The 12,454-nt window shown below is 43.6% G+C and overlaps 1 protein-coding gene across 6 annotated transcripts in view; it reads right to left on the bottom strand.

Moving 5' to 3' along the window:
* The window catches only part of GRHL2 (grainyhead like transcription factor 2), a 169,928-nt gene that overhangs the window by 24,212 nt on the left and 133,262 nt on the right, over positions 1 to 12,454 (bottom strand). For all 6 annotated transcript variants that reach the window (XM_056522511.1, XM_056522510.1, XM_056522512.1 and 3 more), the window contains 3 exons: positions 6,688 to 6,846; positions 3,044 to 3,134; positions 2,203 to 2,342 (listed from right to left, as the gene is read on the bottom strand). In XM_056522511.1, the coding sequence (XP_056378486.1) occupies positions 2,203 to 2,342; positions 3,044 to 3,134; positions 6,688 to 6,846 (390 nt within the window). The remainder of the gene's footprint in view (positions 1 to 2,202; positions 2,343 to 3,043; positions 3,135 to 6,687; positions 6,847 to 12,454) is intronic.

Here is a 12,454-nt window from a genome sequence, read left to right as displayed (position 1 = left end):
GTAGGTAACACAATAGAGGACAGTGCACTGTGTATTGTAGATAACACAATAGAGGACAGTGCACTGTTACAAATGGATCTGGATAGGTTGGAGGATTGGGCTGAGATGTGGCAGATGAAGTACAACACTGATAAATGTAAGGTTATGTACATGGGGAGGAAGAATTCATGCTTGGAATATGTATTAAATGGGAATACATTGGGGACGACTGACATGGAAAAGGACTTGGGAGTCTTAGTTAACAGTAAATTTAGCTGTAGTGACCAGTGTCGAGCAGCTGCTGCCAAGGCAAATAAGATCATGGGGTGCATCAATAGGGGCATAGATGCCCATGACAAGGAAATAATTCTACCGCTTTACCAATCACTAGTCAGACCACACATAGATTACTGTGTACAGTACTGGTCAGACCACACATAGAATACTGTGTACAGTACTGGTCAGACCACACATAGAATACTGTGTATAGTACTGGTCAGACCACACATAGAATACTGTGTACAGTACTGGTCAGACCACACATAGAATACTGTGTACAGTACTGGTCAGACCACACATAGAATACTGTGTACAGTACTGGTCAGACCACACATAGAATACTGTGTACAGTACTGGTCAGACCACACATAGAATACTGTGTACAGTACTGGTCAGACCACACATAGAATACTGTGTACAGTACTGGTCAGACCACACATTGAATACTGTGTACAGTACTGGGCACCAGTGTACAAGAAAGATATAGTGGAGCTGGAGAGGGTTTAAAGACGGGCAACCAGAGTAATACAGGGAAAGGGAGGACTACAGTACCCAGAATGATTATCAGAATTACGGTTATTTAGTTTAGAAAATAGGGGGCTAAGGGGTGACCTAATAACTATGTATAAATATATATCAGATTTTATTCTGTATTTATAACAAGGGGGCATCCTCTAAGTCTGGAGGAAAGAAGGTTTCTACACCAGTACAGACGGGGTTCTTTACGGTAAGAGCAGTGAGACTATAGAACTCTCTGCCAGAGGAAGTGGTCATGGTGAAATCACTCAATAAAAGAGATCGGGGGAGGGCTTGGCATGTTTCTGGATAGTAATAACATTATGGATACTAGATTAATGGGGATAGAACCTTGATACAGGGATTTATTCTCCATATTTGATGTCGGGAAGGAATTTTTCCTTTGTCATGGAGCAATTGCCATCAGCCTCATAAGATTTTTTGTCTTCTTCTGGATCAACACAGTAGGGACACAGCAGAGATATGAGTTATATTTGATAAACCCTGGTCTTTTTAGTAACCCTATGAACTACTGTATGTAACTACAGTGGTCCCTCAAGTTACAATATTAATTGGTTCCAGGACGGCCATTGTATGTTGAAACCATTGCATGTTGAGACCAGAACTCTATGGAAACCTGGTAATTGGTTCTAAAGGCACCAAAATGTCATCCAAAAATAGGAAAAAGTGAGGATTAAAGAAAAATAAGTAGATAACTAATATAGATAAATCAAGTCCTTACATATAAAAGTGAGAAAGAGCTGCTGGGAGCTGTAAATCACTTTCTATGTCAGTGTTTCCCAACCAGGGTGCCTCCAGCTGTTGCAAAACTACAACTCCCAGCATGCCCGGACAGCCGTTGGCTGTCCGGGCATGCTGGGAGTTGTAGTTTTGCAACAGCTGGAGGCACCCTGGTTGGGAAACATTGGTTTATGTAGAGGACAGGAGCTTCTTCAGGCTCCTATACAGTACACATAGTGTCCCAAATGGAGCCGCCTTTACTTGGTATCCAAAGGAGCAGCTAACCCTGGCACAGGTAAGGAGTAGTACAGAACTTGTAGTTCCTCCCTGTACTGTAGGGGGCGCTACCAGACACCAGTCAGTGCATGCACTTCAGTAATAGAGGTGATTTACCAGTGAATGCCCATTCTGATTGGTCAGTTCCTGCAGTTGTGACACGTTTCACAGATCTGGACTGTCCATACATTGTATGTTGAGTCTGGTTTCAAGTTACAATGGTCCAGAAAAGACCATTGTATGTTGAAAATTTTTGTATGTTGAGGCCATTGTAAGTTGAGGGATCACTGTACTATGTTCCAGGAGCCAGGTCCACGGGAAACAGCTCATAGTTGGTAATTTTATAGAATGTATAGTCTTTAGAGGACAACCCCTCTGAATACAATGACGAGCAACAGGAATATGAAATACCTGTCCAGTCCTCTGCAAGTTTCCAAAGTGAACGTCCGGGATGAAGAGGACGGGCTGGGAGTCCAGGTCAGACATTGTTTTAAAGAAGGTAATGTCACTCTTCTTCTGCAGCGGTACAGCTGATAACTTTGAATCGGAAGCTAGGTAACAATAACAAGGGGACAGAATCAGGAGGATGAACATGGACTATTAAATACATCAAATACAGAAGAGGTGGAACCAGTGCAATGTCAGATTATTAGATTTTCTGGATCAGATTGGCACAGATTGTGCCAGATTATACCCCACCAAAGGATCGCCGGGGTCCGATGTCTGATCGCCGGGGTCCCGCTGCTGGATCTCCCTGCTGCACCCGGCATTCGTTTAGAGCACGGCCACGCCCCACTTGTGAAGTCACGGCCACGCCCCCTCAATGCAAGTCTATGGGGGGGGGGCATGACAGACATCGTGCCCCCTGCCATACACTTGCATTGAGGGGGCGTGGCCATGACATCATGAGTGGCCGTGGCCGTGATCTCACGAGCCTCCGTACCGCATCACCAGTTATCCGGCACAGGGCGAAGTTTGCATTGGATGTCTGGGGTGCCGCAGTCGAGATCGCTGGGGTCCCCATCGGTGGGACCCCCGCGATCAGACATCTTATCCACTATCCTTTGGATAGGGCATAAGATGTCTAGGGGCGGAGTACCCCTTTAAGTAATAAAAACTCTGTGTAATTTGCTGCATGAAATTAGTCAAAAGAAAAGAAAAAAAAAGTAAAAAATGGAAACTGATTATTTTTGTGCTTGTAGGAGTTTGGCTGCCCCATACAGAACAATTGCCCACCAATCTAGAGACTCACAATTATTTGTGCCCTGAGTTTGTGCAGGCTGGCTTTTCCCTTTTTTACGGTTTTGTTTTCGTTCCTCATCTCGGATTTTTCTCTCTGCTCCCTAAAAATATAAAAGAAAAGGGCAACTTAAATAAATTAGAAAAATAAAAATACAAAAAGAGAAATTGTTTCTGTTGTTACATAAAACCGCAAACAGTGCTAATCTGTAGGGGGACCTGTAGCACCCCCATAGGAGAAATAAAGTATTAGACAGACTCCATTTCAATCAATAAGCTGTTAATATGTTCCAGAGAGGTAGAGAAACTCTGGGTTGTAGCTTCTCTCTGTTCTACATGAAGGTTCTCACAATACACTGCTCAAAAAAATAAAGAACACATAAACAACACAATGGCCCTGATTTACTAAGAGTGTCGGGTTATCTTCAGAGTGTTTGTTTCCCCAACTATTTTTCCTCATACGGATTTATCAATGTTTCGCACATGCCTGATAATAAATTCTGTCGCACGAAAGAAAAAAAAAGTCTCACACAGGAAAAAATTAAGCGAAAGTCAAATAAATAAAGCAAAGTAACTCTGCACCAGGATGTAACTTTACATTCATGGTCGCAAACAAAAAGTACAAAAAAATTATTTTATAAAAAATAAATAAAAAAGGAAATGAAAGCCAAGATTTAAAGAAAAGTGGCTCAGGTAGTGCAGCTCATCCAGGATGGTACATCAATGCGAGCTGTGGCAAGAAGGTTTGCTGTGTCTGTCAGCGTAGTGTCCAGAGCATGGAGGCGCTACCAGGAGACAGGCCAGTACATCAGGAGATGTGGAGGAGGCCGTAGGAGGGCAACAACCCAGCAGCAGGACCGCTACCTCCGCCTTTGTGCAAGCAGGAGCAGGAGGAGCACTGCCACTGCAAAATGACCACCAGCAGGCCACAAATGTGCATGTGTCCACTCAAATGATCAGAAACAAACTCCATGAGGATGGTATGAGGGACCGAAGTCCACAGGTGGGGGTTGTGCTTACAGCCCAACACCATGCAGGATGTTTGGCATTTTCCAGAGAACACCAAGATTGGCATATTCACCATTGGTGCCCTGTGCTCTTCACAGATGAAAGCAGGTTCACACTGAGAACATGTGACAGACATGACAGAGTCTGGAGACGCTGTAGAGAACGTTCTGCTGCCTGCAACATCCACCCAGCATGGGTCAGTAATGGTGTGGGGTGGCATTTATTTGGGGGGGCCACACAGCCCTCCATGTGCTTGCCAGAGGTAGCCTGACTGCCATGAGATCCTCAGACCCCTTGTGAGACCATATGCTGGTGTGGTTGGCCCTGGGTTCCTCCTAATGCAAGACAATGCTAGACCTCATGTGGCTGGAGTGTGTCAGCAGTTCCTGCAAGAGGAAGTCATTGATGCTATGGACTGGCCGCCCGTTCCCCAGACCTGAATCCGATTGAGCACATCTGGGACATCATGTCTCGCTCCATCCACCACAGACTGTCCAGGAGTTGGCGGATGCTTTAGTCCAGGTCGGGGAGGACATCCCTCAGGAGACCATCCACCACCTCATCAGGATCATGCCCAGGCGTTGTAGGGAGGTCATACGGGCACATGGAGGCCACACACACTACTGAGCCTCATTGTGACTTGTTTTAAGGACATTACATAAAGTTGGATCAGCTTGTAGTGGGGTTTTCCACTTTGGTTTTGAGTGTGACTCCATATCCAGACCTCCAGGGGTTGATAAATTTGATTTCCATTGATAATTTTTGTGTGATTTTGTTGTCAGTACATTCAACTTTGTAAAGATGAAAGTATTTCATACGATTAGTTCATTCATTCCGATCTAGGATGTGTTATCTTAGTGTTCCCTATATTTATTTGAGCAGTGTAGAACCCTGTAGCTGGAAACATTGGCAACATTTAGACCCTGATTTACTAAGAGTGTTGTGTAGTTTTTTTTTTTTGTGGGTTTTAATTCCCTGCACGTGATCTGATCTGTGGGGTTTTCCTCAGCTCAAATCCATATATCTTCTGTAGAAACCCTAGTAAATATGTTTTTTTTTTTTTTTTTTGTGAAAATGTCAGGGACACGCACCTTTTCTGGTGGCCAGCCCCTTTTTCGGGTTTTCTCAGTAAAATGGAGAGTTGGTCAGGTTTATTTCAATTCAGGTGCACAACCAGACAAAACATGTCGGGTTTGCAATAGTAAATCAGGGACTATCATGTGATAGTCTACACTTATAAAGTCAGAATTACTTGGTAAGGTGATTGGATAGGTCAATATCTCTTGGCCTCCCCTTTGGGGTTGAACTTTTTGTGTCACCTACAAGATTCTGCTCCACTGTAGCTGCAAACATCCTTTTGCCTGATTAGGACAACCAATCTAGAGACTAACTCAAATTGATGCCAGTATCAGTAGTGGTACTTCAACAGGGCACATGAAGTCAAAGACTCTCAATCTCGTGGACTTAAAGGGGTACTCCCGTTTTTTTTTAAATGAACTGGTGCCAGAAATGTAAACATATTTGTAAATTACTTCTATTTAAAAATATTAATCCTTTCAGTGCTTATTAGCAGCTGTATGCTGCTTTTTGATTTTTTTTTTTGTCCACAGTGCTCTCTGCTGACACCTCTGTCCGTGTCAGGAACTGTCCAGAGCAGCATAGGTTTGCTATGGTGATTTTCTCCTGCTCTGGACAGTTCCTGATATGGGCATCAGGTGTCAGCACTGTGGACAAGACAAAAAAGAAATTCAAAAAGAAAAGAATTTCCACTGTAGCATACAGCTGATTATAAGTACTGGAAGGACAAATATTTTTTAATAAAGTAATTTACAAACTTTCTGGCACCAGTTGATTTACAAAAAAAAAATGTTTTCCCCCCAAAGTATCCCTTTAAGCAATATGGCTGGGTTCACACCATTATAATGGTCTCATATGTAATATAAACCATTATGGTAGTGCTGGTCCCAGGACTGCCATCAAGAATTTTGAGGCCCCATGCATGTGAAGTATTTGGTCTCCCCAGCTCCTACCAAAAGCTGTAAAAGGACCTGGCAGTGTGACCCTCTCTATACCTCATGTCGCCCCGGTCCCTGATGGCAGCTCGCTTGTGATGCCAGGGCCACACCCCCTCAATGCAAGTCTATGGGGGGGGGCTTGGCCCTGGTGTCTAGACTTGCATTGAGGGGGCGTGGCCGTGACATCACGAGCAGCCCATGACTGTGACCTCACAAACCTCTGCCCCACATCGCCAGTCATCCGGCACGGAGAGAAGTTGGCTCCGTGCACCAGATGTCTGGGGTGCCGCAGCCGAGATCGCGGGAGTCCCTAGTGGTGGGAACCCCGCGATCAGACATCTTATCCCCTATCCTCTGGATAATGAATAAGATGCCTAAGGGCGGAGTTCCCCTTTAAGTTTCTTATTTGGCCCTTATGCAATATCTGTAAATTATAACATAGTTTTGTGACATTCTGACCACAGTATAAACATTGGACAATACTATCCATAACCGGAGGACAGATCAGCTAGAAGCATCATCATCCATAAAACATTAAAGGCTCCTCCCAGTACTCACTCGCAGGTGCCTTTACCTATTCATTTAAGAGAATAATGGATCATGGGCTTTCAGAAGACGTCCATGCTTAGGTTACCTTATCACAGAAGACCTTAATCTGGCAGTAGGCCCGGTGGATCGGCCGGTTGCTGCGGTTGTTATAGCTATAGGTGTCAATCTGAATCATGAGTGGGAGTCCCTTCACCCCTTTCTGAGACGAGAAGTCAGTGCTCAGGCAATTCACCGTGATGAAAATCTACAGAGAGAGCAGAGAAGGATGAATACTGGAGGCCAATGGGACCGTGCAAATAATACATCCTAGTTTAGGGCCAAATTTGATATAATACTAGGACAGACAGCATGTTATTATTGATTCTCACAATATTATGCATAATGTGTAGGATGAGATTTAATTTTAGTATTTTTATTTAAGTAGCCTGCTATAAACATATAAATGGATTATGGTGTGTTCACCAAACTGACGCGGAATCTATTTGCGTAATTCCATGCCAGTATTCAACTCCAATTCCACCTTGAAGGAAAGTTCCATTGACTCCAGTTGTTGCAAAACTAAAATTCCCTGTAGAATGATTTCCCTTCCACCCAGTGGTTTCTCTGCCCATTGAAGCACAAACAGTCTGCCTGTAATCATCTCACTAGTGATGTAATGTCTCAGGCCTCACTGAAACCTGGGAAAACCAGAGAAGACACTCATTTTATATGCTTTAAGCCAAAAATCACAGACGAATTGTGCGACCACCATCAAACACAGATACAGACACTATATTAGGAACAACACTTTACAGTCAAATAAAAAATAAAAATCTGTAATACCCCTTTAAGGATTAAACATGTTTATTCTTCTGTTAGAATCCGCAGGTAAAAGCCTATTGAAGTCAAAAAGACTATTTTTTCTGACAAAATGATGTTTGGAGTTTGAAATTAACACAGAATTAAAGCGGAAATTTCTAAAGGAGAATTAAGAGCCGGCCCTTTGGTGGTTGTAGTGCCAATCCTACTCCTGATTTCCCTCTTCAAAATTCCACGGCAAATTCCTCTCCATATTCTGTACCAAATATGCTCCAAGCTGAAGAAGCTGATTTGCTGAATATTCTGGCCTGAAATGATCCCTCATCAATTCCTCAGTGTGAACATGCCTTTAGGATGAAAAACTAACTATACAACACTAAAACATAAAAAAAACATGATCAAAGAACTGGTTACCAACGAAAATGATGAAAGTTGGTTTTGCCCTATAGTTTTTTGTAAGACGAGACATCAGGGATCATTTTAAAGTGATTGTAAAGCAATCGCCATGGTCTCCTATACATTAGCTTCTGCTAGTGTTTCTTAAAGGGGTTATCCAGGAAAAAACTTTTTTTTTGTATATCAACTGGCTCCAGAAAGTTAAACAGATTTGTAAATGACTTCTATTAAAAAATCCTAATCCTTTCAGTACTTATGAGCTGCTGAAGTTGAGTTGTTCTTTTCTATCTAAGTGCTCTCTGATGACACGTGTCTCGGGAACCGCCCAGTTTAGAAGCAAATCCCCATAGCAAACCTCTTCTACTCTGTGCAGTTCCCGAGACAAGCAGAGATGTCAGCAGAGAGCACTGTAGCTAGACAGAAAAGAACAACTCAACTTCAGCAGCTGATAATTATTGAAAGGATTAAGATTTTTCAATAGAAGTCATTTACAAATCTGTTTAACTTTCTGGAGCCAGTTGATATAAAAAAAAAAAAAAAGTTTTTTTTCCTGGAATACCCCTTTAACCTGTGTGTCTCGATCTGTTGCAAACTACAACTCCCATCATGCCCAAATGTTTGCGTTGTCAAAGACAGACAGGTTGGGCATGTTTACACATGGAGATTTATCAAAAGTGTCTAAAACAGTGTTTCCCAACCATTGTGCCTCCAGCTGTGGCAAAACTACAACTCCTAGCATGCCCGGACAGCCAACGGCTGTCCGGGCATGCTGGGAGTTGTAGTTTTGCCAGGGATCTCTCCTAAAATCTTTTCCGACGGTTCTCTCCTAGAAGAGACTGAGGAATTAATTAGTAATGTTTTATATATATATATATATATATATATATATATATATATACACACACACACACACACATATATATATAATGTTAATATAATATATAAAAGCATATCTATTATTGTTTTCTATACATTAACTATTGCTTGCCCCACCAGGGGCGTACTCTACAATACCATAGATCAAGGGTTCCCTAACCTGTGGGTCTGCAGCAGTTGCAAAACTACAACTCTCAGCATGCCCTGACTGACTCCGGCTGTTGTGGCATGATGGGAGTTGTAGTTTTGCAGCAGCTGTTGAACCAGAGGTTGTGGAACACTGCCATAGGCCATGGGGGAACATAGTAACATATATCTAGCAGAACAAAGAAGACGCCAGTGCCCTTTAGCTCCTATGAGTGCACTTTTATGGGGACAATGCTAACACCAGATCTATAAAAAGTCACTCAGGAGCAGTAAGATTTCAGGTTTACAGCAATGCTAATAACCCGAGTCGGTGTTTACTCTCATTTATTGAAACTTTTACCCTATACCACGCCCTGGTAACCAGCACGAAGCCTGAGATCTGACACCGCTGGAGCATAAACACTTTATAAAATAAAGAGTAAACAAAGCTCGGAATACTTTTTAATAGAGTCTCGCCAGGTTTCTAATGAAGTCCCAAGTAGTTGTTTCTTCTTCATGGGAATAACAGGTTGTAACACTTAAGTAGCATTAGATTTACCTGTAAATATCATAAAATATAAAAGCTTTCCCAACCAGGGTGCCTCCAGGTGTTTCAAAACTACAACTTCCAGCATGCCTGGACAGCAAAAGGCTGTCCGGGCATGCTGGGAGTTGTAGTTCTATATACACCAGAAATAGAGACCAAGGTGAATGTGTTAATATTAAACAATGATTAATCTTTATTGATATACAAAAAAAACATAAAATGCATAAAAACAGAGAGATGGGTAAATGGGTTAGACAGTCGGAAAGATGGAGGTTGAGATGACGCTATGATGGACGTATGATAACAATGTCACGATGAGCGAACTTACAGTAAATTTGATTCGTCACGAACTTCTCGGCTCGGCGGTTGCTGACTTTTCCTGCATAAATTAGTTCAGCTTTCAGGTGCTCCCATGGGCTGGAAAAGGTGGATACAGTCCTAGGAGACTCTTTCCTAGGACTGTATCCACCTTTTCCAGCCCACGGGAGCACCGGAAAGCTGAACTAATTTATGCAGGAAAAGGCAGCAACCGCCGAGCCGAGAAGTTCGTGACGAATCAAATTTACTGTAAGTTCGCTCATCTCTAGTCACATGCAAATGGGCATGAAAATATAACATAAATGTACCAGCCCTATGGGGTATGCTACAATAGTGGTAAACGAAAATAATTGCACTCGATGTCAGATATAGGAATAAAACAACAGATCACACAAAATGCCAGTCAGGCTACAACAGATAAGACAATTAAAGGGATTATCCAGGAAAAAACTTTTATATATCTCTCAATTGGCTCCAGAAAATTAAACAGATTTGTAAATGACCTATTAAGAAATCTTAATCCTTTCAGTACTGATGAGCTGCTGAAGTTGAGTTGTTCTTTTCTGTCTAAGTGCTCTCTGATGACACCTGTCTCGGGAACTGACCAGAGTAGAAGCAAATCCCCATAGCAAACCTCTTCTACTCTGTGCAGTTCCCGAGACAAGCAGAGATGTCAACAGAGAGCACTGTTGTCAGACAGAAATCAACAACTCAACTTCAGCAGCTGATAATTATTGGAAGGATTACAACATTTTAATAAAAGTAATTTACAAATCTGTTTAACTTTCTGGAGCCAGTTGATATATATAAAAAAATAAAAATAAAGTGTTTTTTTCTGGAATACCCCTTTAAATGGTCATTCACCTTGTAGGGAATCATCTCACCTCCACCACAAAGGCATGTTTTCGTAGCAATGCTTCGTCAGGGGGCGTGTCTTCTGGGGTTGACGAGCTAGTATATATCATAAGGGGAAGCCAATCATATTGCACCAAAGTTAAATCAAGCATCATTAATGTACCATGTGCATTATACCCACTAATTACCTGTTTGTCATGGTGGCATCATATGACACGCCCCCTGATGAAGCATTGCTGTGAAAACGCGCATTTACCGTCTATCGTAGCATACCCCATACGGTTTACCCTTCTGTGCTGGTAGAGTTCTGTTCATTGCCCACGCCATAAGCTGCTACATTTATGTTATATTTTCATGCCCATTTGTATGTGACATTGGCATCATACGTCCATCATAGCGTCATCTCAACCTCCATTTTTCTGACTGTGTTACCCATCTACCCATCTCTCTGTTTTTTATGCATTTTATGTTTTTTTTGTATATCAATAAAGATTAATCATTGTTTAATATTAACACATTCACCTTGGTTTCTATTTTTGGTGTATATGTATTGGGATGACCAGAGGTGTAGTCGCTCTCAGAGACCCTCACAGTTTTGGTAACGGAGTTGTAGTTTTGCAACAACTGCCGGCACCTTGGTTAGGAAATACTGTCTGTAAACAAACAACCAATTCCGGTTGGGGAAGAAGTACTCTTACAGAACGCATGGGGTCTCAGTGGGTCACAGGCCTTTTGCCCTTGTCTAGTTACTATTATATGTGTGGTTTAGACAGTCACTGCTACTTTGTTCCTGCATAACATATTCATTTTTATTATGCTTTCTGCTACTCTTTATACCAGAGTACCGTGAATGGTGTAGTTGTTCACTTTCATTGCATATACTGCCTACATACATGTTTTCATGTACCTATAGTTTCATTTGCTGACTTAGGTTTTAGCAGTTCGATTCAAGACATTATTTTGCATAGGTGGCAGAATTGCGTTGTTATTGTCACGATGCCGGCTGGCAGGTAGTGGATCCTCTGTGCCAGAGAGGGATTGGCGTGGACCGTGCTAGTGGACCGGTTCTAAGCCACTACTGGTTTTCACCAGAGCCCGCCGCAAAGCGGGATGGTCTTGCTGCGGCGGTAGTGACCAGGTCGTATCCACTAGCAACGGCTCACCTCTCTGGCTGCTGAAGATAGGCGCGGTACAAGGGAGTAGGCAGAAGCAAGGTCGGACGTAGCAGAAGGTCGGGGCAGGCAGCAAGGATCGTAGTCAGGGGCAACGGCAGAAGGTCTGGAAACACAGGCAAGGAACACACAAGGAACGCTTTCACTGGCACTAAGGCAACAAGATCCGGCAAGGGAGTGCAAGGGAAGTGAGGTAATATAGGGAAGTGCACAGGTGAAAACCCTAATTGGAACCACTGCGCCAATCAGCGGCGCAGTGGCCCTTTAAATCGCAGAGACCCGGCGCGCGCGCGCCCTAGGGAGCGGGGCCGCGCGCGCCGGGACAGAACAGACGGGGAGCGAGTCAGGTAGGGGAGCCGGGGTGCGCATCGCGAGCGGGCGCTACCCGCATCGCGAATCGCATCCCGGCTGGCAGCAGGATCGCAGCGCCCCGGGTCAGAGGACGTGACCGGAGCGCTGCAGCGGAGGGAGTGAAGCGAGCGCTCCGGGGAGGAGCGGGGACCCGGAGCGCTCGGCGTAACAGTACCCCCCCCCTTGGGTCTCCCCCTCTTCTTGGAGGCTGAGAACCTGAGGAGCAGACTTTTGTCAAGGATGTTGTCCTCAGGTTCCCAGGATCTCTCTTCAGGACCACAACCCTCCCAGTCTACTAAAAAAAAATTTTTCCCTCTGACCTTTTTGGCAGCCAAAATTTCCTTGACCGAGAAGACGTCCGAGGAGCCGGAAACAGGAGTGGGAGGAACAGATTTGGGAGAAAAACGGTTGAG

The sequence above is a fragment of the Hyla sarda genome, chromosome 5 (genome assembly GCF_029499605.1).
Source record: "Hyla sarda isolate aHylSar1 chromosome 5, aHylSar1.hap1, whole genome shotgun sequence".
In the NCBI taxonomy this organism is placed as follows: Eukaryota; Metazoa; Chordata; class Amphibia; order Anura; family Hylidae; genus Hyla; species Hyla sarda.
Note: the sequence above shows the minus strand (reverse complement) of the source record. Positions and strands in the feature narration are given on the sequence as shown.